A 19,889-nucleotide genomic window follows, 5' to 3' on the forward strand; every position below is an offset into this window, starting at 1 on the left:
ATGCTTATGCGTTGGGGTTTGTATCTGATTCTTATTTGCTTGCAGTTTGCCGTTTTAAGCCTTTTTGGTCATGACAATGCCCTTGTTGTATATGATTGTATTGTTAGAAATATAAGGGAGCCGACACAGTTCCTTTTCTGTTGAGCTTAAAAAAAAAAAACTGAATGGCCTCAGACATCAATTGAACATCAACCTGGTTGTCCACTTGAATTTATGAATCAGCAACTGTTTAAAGGAAGGCAGCAGCTCGCTATTAGGAACTCACCACCAGACTAACTGTCAGTGTGTAGAGATTTATTCTGGTCCAGACCGGTAACAATCCACCAGTGACCTTACATATGGACAAAATATGAACTAAAGGGGTAATAAAAGGTGCAATATATATCGTACAGGTCTAATAAGTTACGGAAACCAAGCAGAAAGTAGTATTTTACTGGTCACCTCTTTTAAGTAGAAATCTTATTTGATTGCTAGTGGTTACTGCACCTTGGCACACTTTGTGCCTTATATGGGATAAGGGCTTTATTTATAACACTGTGTGTTTAATAAAATGTATGGAAAGACACTGGCATAGAAATCAGCATTGCTAGTTCAGGAACTTAAACATGTTTGCAACTTTATTAGCTGCTTTGGTTCCTAAGCAATTTTTTATACTTGTGCTAGTTTTATACTCTGTTTTTAGCTTTATAGTTGCTTGACTGTATTAAAACTTTGCAAAGTGCTATGCAAAAAAGCAGGACAGAAAATTGTATGTCTGCACTTACAGTGGTGTGAAAAACTATTTGCCCCCTTCCTGATTTCTTATTCTTTTGCATGTTTGTCACACTTAAATGTTTCTGCTCATCAAAAACCGTTAACTATCAGTCAAAGATAACATAATTGAACACAAAATGTAGTTTTTAAATGAAGGTTTACATTATTAAGGGAGAAAAAAAACTCCAAATCTACATGGCCCTGTGTGAAAAAGTGATTGCCCCCCTTGTTAAAAAATAACTTAACTTAACTGTGGTTTATCTATCTTATCAATTTCTGTAGTCACCCCCAGGCCTGATTACTGCCACACCTGTTTCAATCAAGAAATCACTTAAATAGGAGCTACCTGACACAGAGAAGTAGACCAAAAGCACCTCAAAAGCTAGACATCATGCCAAGATCCAAAGAAATTCAGGAACAAATGAGAACAAAAGTAATTGAGATCTATCAGTCTGGTAAAGGTTATAAAGCCATTTCTAAAGCTTTGGGACTCCAGCGAACCACAGTGAGAGCCATTATACACAAATGGCAAAAACATGGAACAGTGGTGAACCTTCCCAGGAGTGGCCGGCCGACCAAAATTACCCCAAGAGCGCAGAGACTACTCATCCGAGAGGCCACAAAAGACCCCAGGACAACATCTAAAGAATTGCAGGCCTCACTTGCCTCAATTAAGGTCAGTGTTCACGACTCCACCATAAGAAAGAGACTGGGCAAAAACGGCCTGCATGGCAGATTTCCAAGGCACAAACCACTTTTAAGCAAAAAGAACATGGCTCGTCTCAATTTTGCTAAAAAACATCTCAATGATTGCTAAGACTTTTGGGAAAATACCTTGTGGACCGACGAGACAAAAGTTGAACTTTTTGGAAGGTGCATGTCCCGTTACATCTGGCGTAAAAGTAACACAGCATTTCAGAAAAAGAACATCATACCAACAGTAAAATATGGTGGTGGTAGTGTGATGGTCTGGGGTTGTTTTGCTGCTTCAGGACCTGGAAGGCTTGCTGTGATAGATGGAACCATGAATTCTACTGTCTACCAAAAAATCCTGAAGGAGAATGTCCGGCCATCTGTTCGTCAACTCAAGCTGAAGCGATCTTGGGTGCTGCAGCAGGACAATGACCCAAAATACACCAGCAAATCCACCTCTGAATGGCTGAAGAAAAACAAAATGAAGACTTTGGAGTGGCCTAGTCAAAGTCCTGACCTGAATCCTATTGAGATGTTGTGGCATGACCTTAAAAAGGCGGTTCATGCTAGAAAACCCTCAAATAAAGCTGAATTACAACAATTCTGCAAAGATGAGTGGGCCAAAATTCCTCCAGAGCGCTGTAAAAGACTCATTGCAAGTTATCGCAAACGCTTGATTGCAGTTATTGCTGCTAAGGGTGGCCCAACCAGTTATTAGGTTCAGGGAGCAATTACTTTTTCACACAGGGCCATGTAGGTTTGGATTTTTTTTCTCTCTAAATAATAAAAACCCTCATTTAAAAACTGCATTTTGTGTTTACTTGTGTTATCTTTGACTAATAGTTAAATGTGTTTGATGATCATAAACATTTTGTGTGACAAACATGCAAAAGAATAAGAAATCAGGAAGGGGGGAAATAGTTTTTCACACCACTGTATTTGTACATATTTTATAAATAAGGCCCCAAGGTGACTGTAAAAACACAAGCAAATCCGATCTGTGGGTCCTTGGGATTTTGGCCTGTTCTTTACTACAAAGCATGTCTCACACGCTGGCAAATTCTTGTTTACTGTTTACAAAATGAATAACAATACAGTTTTGCTTCAGTTAAAATAACTGCAATTAATCTGTTTAAATACCAAATTAAAGGAATTTCCTATCCAAAAACCCCTAAGACATCATGTTTATATAGTAAGGTCACAGTAACTTATCACTTTAATTCAGATTTTGCCATTGTTTCAGGTCTACAAAACTTATAACTGAGGGGAAATTTACTCTAATTGTTGTGTAAAATGTTAAATAAGATTGATTATATTCTGGAATGGCATAACTATTAAGACTGACTTTTGTGAGCATAGCTAGAAGTTATCATTTGTATAAGCTGTTTATGTAAGTTTTTTTTATTATGCATTTATGCTGCTTGTCATCACCGCTCATACTCTCACAAACCACAAAAGATGGTGTTAAATGCTTCTTGAAATGCTGAGAAATAAAATATCACTCTAAAAATTGAGAAGCATTCAGAGCACATTGCTCTTGGAAAACAAATAACTTTTTATGGCAACATCTATATGCCTGTACAAAAAAATCTATATGCCATTCAAATCTTTACCCTACATTAACCATGGTACACAAATTCTAATAAAATAAAAATGTTTTGCCTGTTCGTCATAAACTCTCAAATGTGCAGGCTGCAAAGTAGTAGTATAAATCTCAGAATCTATTTATTAGACCAAGATATTTGCTTTGACAACATACTGATCAGTCCCTTTGAAGGACTTTTTACTTTTGTTTAAACTGATGCTAAGGCCCCAGTTTTTTACAGGAAAGAGTCAGTATTAGCGTAAAAAGTTTTGTGCCATTGTCTGTCTAATTCTTAAACTTTAAAGGGGTGAGTCACCTTCATAATAAAATGTATGTATTGATTCCTCTGCACTAAAACTAGCATTTTTGCAATATATCTTAATTGCTGAAAATATGGGTTCAGGAGATACTCTGCACTGTCTGTTGACTAGCTATTTTCCAATGAACCTGTTCCAATGCAGGGGTTCGCTGACACTATCTCTCAGTCTTCCTCAATGCGACTTACATCAGACACAGTTTGGGCACATCCTGCTTTAAGCACTGATGCTCATGTCCCTGTGCCTCATTGGTCATATATGTTGCCATTCATTGGACCACGTCATGGCTTGAAGCCAGCTGTGCCCAAAACTGCATGTGATGTATGCCACGCAGAGGAGGATTAAGGGACTATGTTGGCAATTGTCAAAAACGCTTATTATGGTTAACTGAAAAATATCCATTTTGGTATCTCCAAAACCCTATATTTTCAGTAATTAATATATATTGAAAAAATGTTGGGTTTTTTTGTGCAAAGAAAGCAGTATATTGTTTGTATGATGAAGGTGAATCACCCTTTTAATATAATACCTCTACCCTACAGGGAGGCACGTTCAAATGTGCAAGTAAGGGAGCATTTTGAGGCGCAGCCCGCATCAGGGGCCTGTAATTTCTCCCCGCCCAAAGGCAGATGGTATGCACCGAGCTAGTTGTATTGATGCTGCTGCGTGCACTGAGTGTACTTACACTTCTATGTATTTACATAGACCTTTCTGATAAAGCTTACTTAGTTTTTACCTTTCCTTCTCCTTTAAGAACAAAAGGCTCTGTGTGTGCTAATGCTATAGATGCAATAGGACATGGCTACCTGATTCCATGGACATCAACAGTCTTGTACTATTTTTATATGCCCTATTTAGTAGCTGAAAGGGCTTTCAGAAATCTGTTGCACTTGATCTGATGGTTACAGTACACATCATTGTGCACCACTGCCTATGTAAATGATATTAAATAGGTAGCACAAAGCAAAACAAGTAACTTGTCCCCAGAGATGTTTAATCTGATGCTTTTTCAGTCCAAGTCCAAATAGACATCTTTTAATAGTCCATAACAGTGAAAGTAAATTAAATGTTGTAAAAAAAAAAGTAATTAAATGCATTTTATTATTATCATGATGTTTACAGAGCTTTTGCTCCCTTGGATATCCACACGAACAAAAACTCCACAGACCTGGATAAAATTAAGCTTTTATTTCTGGAACTTGGGAGCAGCAGTAAGTATTTATTTATATCTTGATGCTTGTAGTTATTCTGTGAAATCCTAAGGGTAAAAAAAAAAGCATTTTTTTAAAAAATATTTTTTGTATTTATTGATCATTTTGGGTTGTCCCTTAAGGACATTATAGATCAGTTTTTACAAAGGTTATGTTACCTTTGGGTTTTTGACAGAAGTGAACTGTGCTGTTATTATTCTCTTGGTACATGTTGTCATGTTAATTTAAAAGTCACACTAAAGAAATTATTACATTAATGTAATTAATTCAAATGTTTCTTTATCAAAAGTACCTAAAATATTTGTTTATTTCTTTGTATGAGTTGTTTTCCCAATTATGCTCTTTGCATTTCAGATGGTTTGGCTGCCTTGTCATTTTCCATTAGTTCACTGACTTTGATAGGAATGCTAGCAGCGATCACCTACACAGTGAGTACTTTTTTCCTCTTCTGTGAACCATTTCCTGTTTTGTATTTTGTAAAGCAAGTTCATCTTTTAACCAAAATCAGTGTTACTTCAGAGTGGATACAGTTCTAAATCTTAAAGGCTTGGCATTTTTTCAGTTCGTTCTTCAGATCTCATTAATTTTTGTGTCCCTAAGAATGTATTTCTTTTATTAAATATAATTTAATTTATGTTCACATTTGTGTGGACATGTATGTAGTATGGCCATCATTAGTGGCAAGCCTTAGCTGTGATTCTTTGTCATGTATTATTGGATGGATATTCTTGTTAGAAGCACTACTGTAGTGTCATTGAAATTTAAGATAATGGTAGAAGTGAGCATGACTGTTAGTTATTTCATTTCCATGTGCCACAAAATATCAAGACATTAGTTTGTTCCTTTTACTGTTAATATTGATTTACCAAGGTTGATTCTCAATTGTTGTTGGTGTTTCAATGTCAGTTGGATGTTAGAAGCACATCTAAAGCTTGCCAGTGACTTTTTTTCATTTGGCTTTTATGATTTTATTGCATACTGTAGAACATGTACTGCTTGGCTAGGTAAATAAGAAACACCTAATTCATGTGAATATATTCTTTAATGCATGTAAGGACTAAAGGTGCCAAATCTGACTTTTTCTCTTTTACATTAAAGAGATACTGACACCAGAAGTTAAGCCTTTTTTACATCTATCATAAAATTGTCTTTGAATGCTATTTATAATTTTGCCATAAAAGTGTTTGCTTGACGCTCTTCCATTACCTATCTGATCCCTCATGTTCTTCATATGGGGGCTGCCATATTTATGCAGCAGTAGGCCGTTGGCACTAGAAGCTATCTGACAGGCTGAGAAGGGACAGTCAGGTCTGCAAAACGGTCAAGTTTAGGAACTTCAGGTAACAATTACTTACAAAACCAGCCCTATCAGCGAAAAATGGTCAACATGATCTATATGGAACGTTAAATGTACATTTATATTTTTAAAAGTAGTTTTTAGTGTCAGTATCACTTTAAGGGTTATTTATTATTATTATTTATATAGCACCATCAATTTAAACAGAGCTTTAAAAAATAGAGGGGTACAAAAGACAGAACAGTTATCATATACATGTAAACAATTCACAAAAATGGTTTGCAGTTACATTGGATTAGGATCGGAGACACTAGGGGGAGGGCCCTGCTCACGAGCTTACATTCTAAAAGGGAGGGCTGAGAGGGTAGGTTTGAGGGTATGAATGGCATCTAAAAGTAATTTTCTGGATTAGATAAAACAAAATCTCCTTAGTCAATGTTTATCAGCTTGTCTTCACTGTGCTAACTGAAAATTACAGCATTCAATGAGGTCCCAGTGCTACAAATTGTTTTTATTGACCCACAGGTTGAAAATCTTCTTAGACCTGTACTACCCATCTTTCCACCCATGCAGTATGGGTTTCTCATATCAGCAAACTATTTTGTTTTTTTTTCTTTTCAGGATCACTGTTTTATTTGTTAAATGTCTGCTTCAGTAAGCTTTTATGCCTCTTTTTTTAAAGAGGGCCTGTGCACGTACAAATTCAGTTCAGATAATAAGCAGCGTTTGCTAGTAAAGCTCTGATTATTATTCACTAGAGGGCAGTGTTTGTCAGTTAATGTCGTAACCATTAATTCATATATCATAATATAAATATATTTTACTTTAAATGTTTTTATACATTTCTGTTAACTGTTTATTGTATAGAAATGTTTAACAGTTAAGTAATCAAATCAAATCAAGTTTTTTGCTTTTGTTTGCATTGATTGGACCTTCAAATGATAATTCTCTCTGAATTTCTGATTTAGGTACTACATAGATATTAGGCTAGACATTTTTTTTCATGTTGATAAAAACATAATGCATTATTGGGGTATAATACAGGTATGGGATCTGTTACCCTGAAACCCATTATCCAGAAAGCTCCTGGAAGCTACTGGAAGGCTATTTCACATAGACTCAATTTTAATCAAATAATTTAAATTGTTATAAACAGTTTCCTTTTCCTTTAATCCTTATTGGAGGCAAACCAATTCTACTGGGTTTAATTAATGTTTAACTGATTTTTAGCAGAGGTATGGTATGGAGATCCAAATTACAGAAGGATCCCTTAACCCCAGGTCTCTAGCGTTCTGGATAACAGGTCCCATACCTGTATTTTACTAAAAAATGAAAAACAAAGGTGTCAAAACAGCTAGCTTGGTTTAGATTATTGAAATGTATTTTTTTCTGTTTCGCTTATCTGTGCAACCGCCCTGCCAAAATTTTTGCAAAAGTTTTGTTTGCAAAATTGAATTTTTTAGCTATTTCATGGCTTCATTACTAAAGATAAAACAGCATAAACTTGCAAAATATGAAGTTAAATAATATCTTTGTAGATATTGAGGTGCCATGCAGTTCCAGATCTCCTCTTTGTTGAGGTTGCCAAATAGGTTTGGGCTACCAAAGTGCAGGGCCGAAAAAGGGACCAATCCAGTCATTGGCCCTGGGGCCAACAATCAGATCATACATTGGGGCCTATGGAGGCCTGTCAGACAAGGACCACATAAACATTCCAAAAGGATTTTCAAACCTGCAGATTTTTTACACAGATGTCGATTGGGCAACTGCTTACATGGACCAAAAAGCTGCTGTCTAAGTCTGAAGGCAGTCAACAGCTTTAATCTGCATACTTTTCTTGTGTTTTCTCTCCTTTAGTAGTAATGCTTCTAAAAAAGAGACTAGAAAATCTCCTGCAATCAAACATAAAGTGTTTTACTGAAATTAGCTATTAGCCATCACTCAAATTACTCAAACACCCAGTTTATCTATTGTTTGTGATGTTGGAGGTGAGCAGCAGGTCATGGAGACCTAAAGCATTGCTGGCAAATGTATGTCTAAGAAACATTTGGATATTTAGATGCAATTGGATGATTAATTAATTAAAGGGCTTAGAATCAGTCTGATTTCCTATACTATTGTCTGGCAGTACAGATATTCAAAACACACTACTAATTGTAAAGTAAAACTGCTGCTCAGATTTTGCCTGTGCAATACGTCTGATCTACTGAATGGTGCCTCATATAGGCAGGCTGCCAAAAAGTCTGTACTGCTTCTACTCACCTATGGTTTATGCAAGCATAGCTGTACCTTTGGAGAAGGGAGAAAGAAATCCAAAAACGAAATCATGACAATAAATGGATTTGTCCCATAACAATATTAATGTTCTGTACTGGGATACTATATCTCTGAGTAAGTTTTTATTACATTTCCTGTAATATAGCAATCCCCCATTGCACTCAACAGAAACTGTACCCACTAAGCAATGACCCTCTACTGGCAAAGTCTAAAGGTTACTATTCCATACTCATCCTGTTAGGACTACTGCAGCCTTTTACATAGTCGACCACTCCTATCAGAAATTTTGTACTTTATTGGCATTCATGACACTGTCCTTTAATGGTTTATATCTGATTTTTATGATTGCTCTTTTAAAATTGCCTTTCCAGCTCAATTTCTACCTCACATCCTCTCTTCTGTTGGAGTTCGCAAGGCTCCATTCTAGGCCATCTGCTTTTCTGACTGTGTGAATTCCTATAGAAGTAGTAATATATTATTTTTGGAGTCATTGGACTCCAATATCACCCTAACACTGATTTTACCCTAATGTACCAAGTTACAGATTGTCTTTCTGCTATGTCCTTCTGCCTGTTGTAGCATTACTTAAAACTGGACCTTCGTGAAACTGAGTTCATTATTTTCACTCTTATCTTCCCCTGTTCCTGACAGTCAACAACATCACCTTGCCACATCACTGCTCAAATCCAAACCATTGACAAATTTAATTTCCTATCAATTTGAATTAAGCGGCTTTTCTCCAGTGTTAACAAACCTAACTTGGCCAGTCTTAACTCAGACTTTCCTTACCCTTTACCAGCTTAGTTGCCCTTCTCGGTACCCTCTCTAATTCAATCATGTCCCGTTTGAGCACTGGAGACCGAAACTGAAAGGAGTATTCTAGATGGGGCCTTACAAGCGCTCTGTGAAGGGGAAGAATAGCCCCCTCCTCCCGTGAATCTATACCCCTTTTAATACAGCTCAAAACCTTGTTAGCCCTAGCAGCTGCTGCCTGGCATTGCTTGCTAATTGCACTGGTTCAGGGTACCCAAAAGGCACATCTGATGCCCTAAAGTGCCTATAAGAGTACCTGATTGTTTTTAAAGCGGGCAGTACTACTGCATGAAAAATCTCTGGTGCTGGCATTTAGGCTAACACACTAACATCACATAATAAATCGCCTTGTAATGTGCTGATAAATTCTGTCTTATATTTTCAACTGCTTATTTTCACTTTATTTGAAAGAAAGTTAATATTCTAAATATAATATGTTTTTTTTGAGAATCAGACTAAAAATACATATTACATCTATTTTGTTTTAGGCTTATGGGATGTCTGCATTACCATTAAATCTAATTAAAGGTACAAGAAATGCACATTATGAACGCTTAGAAAACTCTGAAGATATTGAAGAGGTGGAACAACAAGTGGAAAGGATTATGTCAAAGGCAAGTTGAATGGAAATTTTAAATTAATCCAGTGGGATAATGTGGAAATATTGTAATTAGACAAATATAGCATTGCACTATTACAGTTAAAGATGTGATACGTATGTAAGTGAAATTAAAGATTTATATAAATATGTTGCATTTTAAGTGAATAATGATGAATGTTTCTTCCGAATGTTGACATTATTATGTATTATAAGCATGCCCTGAAGTGCAAATGCATTCAGGAATGACAACCTATGTTTTGGCCAAATAGATAGCTAAGTTTTTCCTTGGGCTGGTGCTCCTGTTAAGATAAAACTGCACCTGTTAGGGGAAAACTGCTCCAGCCCATGGAAGAACTAAGAACTGGCATGTCCTTATCTTTGTTCCTTTGGTGTTCACCTTTTCACTCATGCACAGTAAATTCGATTTTGCTGGCTTTTCTCTATTGTGCATGTGCAAACAGGAATTTTTGTGAGGGGTGCCTGGGATGCAAGTAAGAAGGCAAGTAAAATGCCTGTGCATTTTTTGTTTCCCACAGGCCAGTTCAGTTATCTGCTTATGAGCAATGGCCTAGGGAAAAAACTGTGGGTGCCTAATATTTTGGCACCACCCTCCAGAGAAATAGACTTTACATGCCCTTTAACCGTAGGGTGCTGTTACAATCTGGAGCCTGTTCCCACAGATCTTGGGCTTTTCTACATTCTGAATATAATTTAAGGATACTGTTGCAGGGGTTCATAAATCAAGTGCTAATTTTAATTGGGCTTTAATAGGAAGCATAAAGCGAAAAATAATGATAATATTCTGACCTGTCTGAAGTTATTTAATCTGACATTTCAAGCTGAGGTGTTTGCCTGCTAAGGCTGACAGTTGCCAAACAACCCTAGGTTAACAGGCTATATTTATTAAAACTACTAACAATAAACTTTACTGTGACAAGAAAATTCATCATACATTTTGGTAACCAGCTGCATGAATCGTTCTATGAGTGATGTGAAACTGACATCCCTTCTTTACTCAAGTGTGGAACTTGCCCATTGCCATTATCACTTTTATCATTTGTGGCACGCTATATTTCTTAATTCCACCCACGGGTAATATATTTGTGTTCGAAACAGTGGAAGCATAGAGATGCAATTATATGGTAGTTTGTGCTGATTTTGATTGATTGTTTACAACTTTTAGTTGTTCTATAAAATATAACTGTACTTAATTGATCTTCATTATTATCTGTTCTGTATGGTTTGCTGAAAGATTACACCATATAGCCTTTACACCTGATCATAAGAACTTTAGTTGTATTGAATATATATTAATAATAAAAGTATTGTAAGTGTTGTGTTTATGTGTAGTGGTAGTAATGGATACTAAAACTTAGGAATTTTTACAGACTGTAGGACCAGCACAAGTGTGGTAGTGTTATACTTCTACTAAATAAATACTGAATTGCTTTTTTTTTCTTTTTAAATAATATGAATTCTAAAAACAATAATTTTGTTTGCATGTTGTCCTAGGGGGATAACTGAGTGAAAGGATGTTTGGTAGTGATACATATTTGAGTACTGTGTTCATTCAGTGCAGATTCCATTGTGTATATAGTTGTATAGCTGAATAGAGTTGGACTTCAGCTGTCAACTACAGCAAGGTTATAGTTGAGCAGACAAAATAATCTTTCTTCACACTACTTACTTGATTCAAATGGGTTTTTACCAGGCCATTTCTAAGCCAAACCATCCAATGGAGACCCATGTAGGGGGAAAGCACACCACCATGCACCGGCAAATGCCTTGCAATACTTAAACCCCCTGGAGCCTCCCTGAAAGCTTGTGCCACTTTGTTCTGCAATAAATGTGTTAAGGCGTTTGCTGGCATGTGGTGATGTTCCTTTTCCCCACATGAGTTTCATGAGCAGACACAGCAAGCATAGTTATCAAATATTTCATTGTCCTTTAAATGTTATTTATTTATTTATTTTTTTACATGTTTCTACTCACTAATTTAAATGTAATGTCCTTAAACACCAAATACATGGCTTCGTTTGCTGATGCACATCTATGGAAAATCCTTTCCATACCCTATTGTAAAAGCAACTTTAGAAGAAACATATACAGGCTTAAACAAACAAATAATGACACACATCCATTAACCCTTTCGCTGCCCACCGATTTAGTGCTTCTGGTACTTTTATTGCCAACAATAAACAGTTTTTAAACATTTTGGGCTCTTTCACTCTTTTCACATATTATGAGTTTATATTATTTATAAACACACATAAACACACATATCAGAGACATAAATTATTTTATGCTTGAAAATACAACTGATTTGGAAAGTCCCAGGTTCTTTGAATGTGCCAATACCAAATATATATATAGATTTATGGAGATTCATCACTTGTATAGGTTAACAACTCACAACAGTACACTACTAAATTTCCAAAGCACTGCTCCAGAGAGCTGCATAGATTTCAAGGTAAAAAATTCCACTAAAAGTAGGCGTACCTTAGAAAACTATACATTTCTGGAAAGAACATATTTTGATGAATCCAGAATAGGTAAAACTGTCTGTCTACACCAAACTACCATGTTGCAATGTTTTCCTAAATTATCAGTTTTTATAAAAATACATAAAATTTATAAAAATTGCTTTAATGCTTCCATTTTAAAGCATCTTATATCCAGGTCATAAGGTAAATAAGAATGCCAGGGGTCCGCTGAATAGTTTGATGCTGACTGTGCATAGGTTTACCTAAGAATGTGGGGTTAGGGGCCCCAAGGTGAAGATACCCCCATATGATCATAGGTATATCATTTCTGTCATTTCAGCTTCTGCAAAACATTTACATCATTTTATGTGGGTAAAACTACAATAAGTAAGTTCACCCTGAAAACCATCTATTTTTAGAAAGTACACATTCCCCTGACTCCAAAGTGGGTACTCTTCCACTTTGCAGCATCCTATCCCCCCCATATCATTATGTACCAAAGTAAAACATCCTAAATATGAATGCCAGTGGTCCATGGAAAAGTTTGATGCCCAATGTACATAGGTTTATCAAACTACATGGAGACCCCAAAATATACCTTGTAATGTATATGTACAACGTACATTTCATGGCTTAAATTTACCTAATTCATGAACAGTGTGTAGTAAAAGCTGCAAAAAAGTAAGGAGACCCCTGAAAACCGTATATATTTTTTGGGAAAATATACATTCAGACAAGTCCAAAATAGGTAAATGTTTTTTTATTTTCTAAAAAAAATCACCTAAAAATGTTGCTATTTGCCTAAATTATTTCTGACAGTAGACCCCAAATATTAACGCCTACTGAGCAGTTTAATGCCCAATATGCATAGAAGCATATGGTATGTACAAACCCCATATGAAAATAGTGCATATGGATTTTTTCTGGCTTGCCAAATCAGTTTCTGCAAAAAAAAATATATTATGTATCATAGGACCTCCTAACTATACAGACCAGAAAACCAATCTGTTGCAACCTGATACAAATGACAAAGACAAATCACCCCAAATATCCCCAAAAACGCAAGAGGTCCAATGAACAGTTCTCCCAATATACATAGATATAGCAAAGTATGTGGTATGTACAGACCCCAAATGAATATAGCGCATATGAATTTTCTCACCTGCCAACTCAGCTTTTGCAAACAGAGCCCCCTGACAGCGTATTGTGTGCCGTAACCCCCCTCTAACTGAACTGTTCAGAGATCCCCAGAAAATCATATATTTTTGGAAAGTACACATTCTCATGAATTCATAATAGATAAAAACTACACTAGAAAAAAATAACAAAATTAATGAATTAAAAAAAATAACTTTTGACAGCATGGTTAGTAGTCGGAATATCTGATCTAGTACTCACACAGTCTTTAAGGGAAAAACAAAAGACAAAATGATAAAGAAACAATAACAAAAAAAAAAAAAAGAGTGTATGTGTTTGTGTATGTATATTTCAGGAAGTACGTGGGCGGTTGCTGGAAGGGGAAGCACCAACAGCATACAAGTGGTTGATCGTGTCTGCTGTTAGAAGTGGCAGGACCAACTTGGCGGCCCCCTTGGCTCGTTGCCGAGGGGGTTGGGGGCACATATAACTCTCTGGACTGGCAGCAAAAGCCTTTACTGCAAAGCATGTAGGTACTACATGTTTGGCACTACATGTTTATAGACAGTGTTGAGGGTGGGACAAGTGCAGAGGAGGGCAGAGACATCAAATAAGTGCACTACAGTGCTAAGTAGAGGTGGAGAATGCAAAATATGATTGACTTAAATTTCTAAATAAGTTTATAACTGGTATGGATTTTTAACCAATAACAAAAAAAAAATAGGTTTCATAATATACAGATCTTTATGTTTTGATTACAGGTAGGTCCCCTTTAAGAGGGCCTAAACCTCTAAGATGTATACTGCAATTTAGTATAAATTCAGTATAATGTCTTTTTTTTTTAGTCTTAACACAAATTGAAATAGTTACACTCATTGTTATAAGCACTGTTTGTTCATAGCAATCTGTCAGGGACGGTGGATCTCCAGCTGTACAACTTGCAAAATGGCTTATGGAATAAGAGATGAATAAATGAGAATCATAGCATGCAGTCTTAATTTCATGCTTATGTCTATTCCTTCTAAACCTGCATAAATCTCACTCTTAAGTACAGTGTTGATTAGATATGAGCCCTGTAAAATGTAAGCTTTAATAAATGTTTAACATCAAAGCCATCCCTCGTTACATTGTACTTACTATTCCAAACTCTACAATTTAAGATAAAAAATTGCAGAAGTATTTATTAATCTCTTGTATAGGTTGTTCCGATATTTATGTCCATGTTGTAGACTGATTGATTACAATATAGATGTTGTACAAAAAAGGTTATGGACACATTAAAGTGACAAGGTGCCTTGAGAAAACCATGATCCCCAGCTTTTGACCTCACAATACAACAGCCTTTGCTAAGGCCAAGCATTGTGTAAAGGGGTATTCACTTGTGAATGTTTCTTTAATGGCTGCAATGTTGGCCACCTTAGCATGCCAGACCTCTTGCACATTGCATAATAAAGATATATGGTTGATTTAATCAAATATGTCATATAAAAGACTATAGTAATTGAGTTTACATCTGCCTTTAAGCAGACCTGAACATATGGTAGAGCTTTTGGAGAATCTCCAGTTTGCATAATATCCTGTAAAAGCTTCTTACAACTATGGCGGCTTTTGGCTGCTAGTTGGCTTCTGAGGAATCATTCAGATGAAATGATTTGTATTTTATACATTGCCATACCTTTGCTTCATTACAGTGCAAGGATGGGAGACCATTATCTAGCAAGGACAGACAAGCCCTATACAAACTTAAAGAAAAGCTGAGGACATTGAAAAGGAGAGACCGGCATCTTGAATATCATGAAAATAATTGCTGGACAAAATGTTGCATTGTCATAAGACCATTTAAGGTAACTAACAAGCTAACTTTGTATTGATATGACATAATATATATGTTTGAATGTTTATCCTAATATATACAGTGGTGTGAAAAACTATTTGCCCCCTTCCTGATTTCTTATTCTTTTGCATGTTTGTCACACAAAATGTTTCTGATCATCAAACACATTTAACTATTAGTCAAAGATAACACAAGTAAACTTCAGTTTTTAAATGAGGGTTTTTATTATTTAGGGAGAAAAAAAAATCCAAACCTACATGGCCCTGTGTGAAAAAGTAATTGCCCCCCTGAACCTAATAACTGGTTGGGCCACCCTTAGCAGCAATAACTGCAATCAAGCGTTTGCGATAACTTGCAACAGCGCTCTGGAGGAATTTTGGCCCACTCATCTTTGCAGAATTGTTGTAATTCAGCTTTATTTGAGGGTTTTCTAGCATGAACCGCCTTTTTAAGGTCATGCCACAACATCTCAATAGGATTCAGGTCAGGACTTGGACTAGGCCACTCCAAAGTCTTCATTTTGTTTTTCTTCAGCCATTCAGAGGTGGATTTGCTGGTGTGTTTTGGGTCATTGTCCTGCTGCAGCACCCAAGATCGCTTCAACTTGAGTTGACGAACAGATGGCCGGACATTCTCCTTCAGGATTTTTTGGTAGACAGTAGAATTCATGGTTCCATCTATCACAGCAAGCCTTCCAGGTCCTGAAGCAGCAAAACAACCCCAGACCATCACACTACCACCACCATATTTTACTGTTGGTATGATGTTCTTTTTCTGAAATGCTGTGTTACTTTTACGCCAGATGTAACGGGACACGCACCTTCCAAAAAGTTCAACTTTTGTCTCGTCGGTCCACAAGGTATTTTCCCAAAAGTCTTGGCAATCATTGAGATGTTTTTTAGCAAAATTGAGACGAGCCTTAATGTTCTTTTTGCTTAAAAGTGGTTTGCGCCTTGGAAATCTGCCATGCAGGCCGTTTTTGCCCAGTCTCTTTCTTATGGTGGAGTCGTGAACACTGACCTTAATTGAGGCAAGTGAGGCCTGCAGTTCTTTAGATGTTGTCCTGGGGTCTTTTGTGGCCTCTCGGATGAGTTGTCTCTGCGCTCTTGGGGTAATTTTGGTCGGCCGGCCACTCCTGGGAAGGTTCACCACTGTTCCATGTTTTTGCCATTTGTGGATAATGGCTCTCACTGTGGTTCGCTGGAGTCCCAAAGCTTTAGAAATGGCTTTATAACCTTTACCAGACTGATAGATCTCAATTACTTTTGTTCTCATTTGTTCCTGAATTTCTTTGGATCTTGGCATGATGTCTAGCTTTTGAGGTGCTTTTGGTCTACTTCTCTGTGTCAGGTAGCTCCTATTTAAGTTATTTCTTGATTGAAACAGGTGTGGCAGTAATCAGGCCTGGGGGTGACTACAGAAATTGATATTGAAATTGAAAATTGAAATTGATAAACCACAGTTAAGTTATTTTTTAACAATCACTTTTTCACACAGGGCCATGTAGATTTGGAGTTTTTTTTCTCCCTTAATAACGTAAACCTTCATTTAAAAACTGCATTTTGTGTTCAATTATGTTATCTTTGACTAATAGTTAAAGGTTTTTGATGAGCAGAAACATTTAAGTGTGACAAACATGCAAAAGAATAAGAAATAGTTTTTCACACCACTGTATATATATATATATATATATATATATAATATATATATATATATATATATATATATTTACAAATAGTAATGTATATTAACAAAATATGCCAAACGCTAGTTAACAAAATGTACTAACTGTCAGTTGGCATTCTTAGAACGTTCTTTTGGCTATTTGTCTCTGTAAATGATAAAAACACAGAAAATTGTAGAGGGCTTATTCAATTAAAATCAGAAAAGTTGTTTTCTGTTTCCTCCTTTTTATAACATTACTGAAATTTTTACAGAAATATTTTTTTTTTGGTGTGGCACACCAAACTATGCTATGGTTCCTTATCCTTTGGTATCATCAGGCCTTCTTTTTTCCAAACACCAAGCATTGTTGGTATTTATATACCAGCAGTGGACTAAGCTGCTTTCCACACCAATGCCTAGTTGATGTGATATAAACCATGAAACGATGAACTGTGCTCCCTAACGCTACATGTGACCAGCACATGCTTATGCCCTGACACAGGGACCTTGACAAAAAGGAAGCATGCTTAACTACCTTAGGTAAGAATACGTGAAGTGGAAAATAAGCCATGGAAACACAATTTTGTAAATCTCTTTGTCCAAAATATTATGCCTAACATTTACAGTCTTATTACAGGTCTGTGATCTGTCATCTGGAGTGCTTGGGAAATGTTTTCTTCCAAAAAATGGTTCACCAATATTGATTTCTACCTTCTGTATAAAGGGTTTCCAGTTAATAGAACCTTTACCTGTATTAATAATAAATGCATAGTAAATATAGAAATAGTAGCAGATTTAGCAACCCTTGTAATATTTTTACAAGCTTTCTAATTGGAAAGAATTACATCTAAACTGCTCAAAGCACTTGTTTCTGTTTTGACAAATTGACATATTGGTCTTTTTTGATAAATGTGTCAATCCATTTAATACTTTTCTGGCAGGAAAATGTAAATGATTGGGAAGAGATTACATCAGTAAATTTGCCTCAGGGGGGTATATTTATTAAAAAAAAAATAAACGGATTTTTAATTGAAAAGAAAAATTTGCCATACACAAATGTTTGCTTATTTGTTTAAAAAACTTGAATCTCAAAAACTCCAACCTTCAAACGAATTCGATAAATTTTGCTAGGCAGCTCCCATTGCCTTCTACATTGGCCAGCTTTTAAATGCCGAATTTTTATATTCATACTCAAGCTTTTGGGTTTTTTGTGCTTAATAAATCTCAAGATTTGGAAACCCTAATTTGACTTTTGAGTTTTAGTAAAAAAAAAACTTATTGGTCGTTTTGTGTGACTATAAGATTTTCATTCATCCAGGTCATGATATATCTAGGATAAATAAATCTAAAGCAACTGTTTGTTAAGTAATCATTGAAGATGTTTCACTACTCATCTTCGCGGCTTCTTCAGTTCAACTGACTGGTATGGGAAGTCCTCAGCATATGTACTCTTCCACTAATCCAATCACATTGGCACTTTGTAACTCTTCAGAAAGGTGACATCTGAAACTCACAGAGTTGTGAATGCTGTGACCTAAAGAAGCTGCTCTGATGAGTAGTGAAACTTCTGCAATGATTACTTAAAGAAGAAGGAAAGGCTAAGTCACTTGGGGGTGCCAAAATGTTAGGCACCCCCAAGTGACTTAGATCGCTTACCTTCTACCCCAGGCTGGTGCCCCTGTATGGAGAAAACAGCACCAGCCCGGGGTAGCAGCGATCGCTTCCTCCTTCCTCTTTCGCTGCGCGCATGCACAGTAGAGTGAAAAACCGAACTTTACATAGTTACATAGTTACATAGTTACATAGGGTTGAAAAAAGACCAGTGTCCATCAAGTTCAACCCATCCAAGTAAACCCAGCACACCTAACCCACACCTACCAATCTATACACTCACATACATACACTATATATACAACCACTAGTACTAACTGTAGATATTAGTATCACAATAGCCTTGGATATTCTGATTGATCAAGAACTCATCCAGGCCCCTCTTAAAGGCATTAACAGAATCTGCCATTACCACATCACTAGGAAGGGCATTCCATAACCTCACTGCCCTCACCGTGAAAAACCACCTACGCTGCTTCAAATGGAAGCTCCTTTCCTCTAATCTAAAGGGGTGACCTCTGGTGCGCTGATTGTTTTTATGGGAAAAAAGAACATCCCCCAACTGCCTATAATCCCCTCTAATGTACTTGTACAGAGTAATCATGTCCCCTCGCAAGCGCCTCTTTTCCAGAGAAAACAACCCCAACCTTGACAGTCTCACCTCATAGTTAAAATCTTCCATCCCCTTAACCAGTTTAGTTGCACGTCTCTGCACTCTCTCCAGCTCATTAATATCCTTCTTATGGACTGGAGCCCAAAACTGCACTGCATACTCAAGGTGAGGCCTTACCAGGGACCTATAAAGGGGCAAAATTATGTTCTCATCCCTTGAGTCAATGCCCTTTTTTATACAAGACAGCACTTTATTTGCTTTAGTAGCCACAGAATGACACTGCCTGGCATTAGACAACTTGTTATCAACAAAAACCCCTAGATCCTTCTCCATTAAGGAAACCCCCAACACACTACCATTCAGTAGATAGTTTGCGTTTATATTATTTCTACCAAAGTGCATAACTTTGCACTTATCAACATTGAACCTCATTTTCCAGTTTGCTGCCCAGTTATCTAATTTTGTCAAATCGCTCTGCAAAGCGGCAGCATCCTGCATGGAACTTATAGTTTTGCACAATTTAGTGTCATCAGCAAAAATAGAAACAGTACTGCCTATGCCCACCTCCAGGTCATTAATAAACAAGTTAAAAAGCAAAGGCCCAAGGACTGACCCCTGCGGTACTCCACTAACCACACTGGTCCAATTAGAAAATGTTCCATTTACAACCACTCTTTGTAATCTATCCTTCAGCCAGTTCTCTATCCAATTACAAATATTATGTTCTAGGCCAATATTCCTTAATTTGATCATTAACCTTCTGTGAGGTACTGTATCAAACGCTTTAGCAAAGTCCAAGTAGATGACATCAACTGCCATTCCAGCATCGAGGTTCCTGCTCACCTCCTCATAAAAGGCGACTAAATTAGTCTGGCAAGATCTGTTACGCATAAAACCATGCTGGCACAAACTAATAGTATTGTGAACTGCAATGTATTCAAGTACCCTATCCCTTATTACCCCTTCCAAAAGTTTTCCTACTACTGATGTCAGACTAAC

At 36.6% G+C, this 19,889-nt stretch overlaps 1 protein-coding gene across 1 annotated transcript in view; it reads left to right on the forward strand.

The window, feature by feature from the left end:
- The window catches only part of lmbrd1 (LMBR1 domain containing 1), an 88,580-nt gene that overhangs the window by 30,147 nt on the left and 38,544 nt on the right, over positions 1 to 19,889 (forward strand). The window contains 4 exon segments of the mRNA NM_001078716.1: positions 4,471 to 4,559; positions 4,914 to 4,987; positions 9,435 to 9,560; positions 14,859 to 15,011. Of these exon segments, the coding sequence (NP_001072184.1) occupies positions 4,471 to 4,559; positions 4,914 to 4,987; positions 9,435 to 9,560; positions 14,859 to 15,011 (442 nt within the window).

The sequence above is a fragment of the Xenopus tropicalis genome, chromosome 5 (genome assembly GCF_000004195.4).
Source record: "Xenopus tropicalis strain Nigerian chromosome 5, UCB_Xtro_10.0, whole genome shotgun sequence".
NCBI lineage: Eukaryota > Metazoa > Chordata > Amphibia > Anura > Pipidae > Xenopus > Xenopus tropicalis.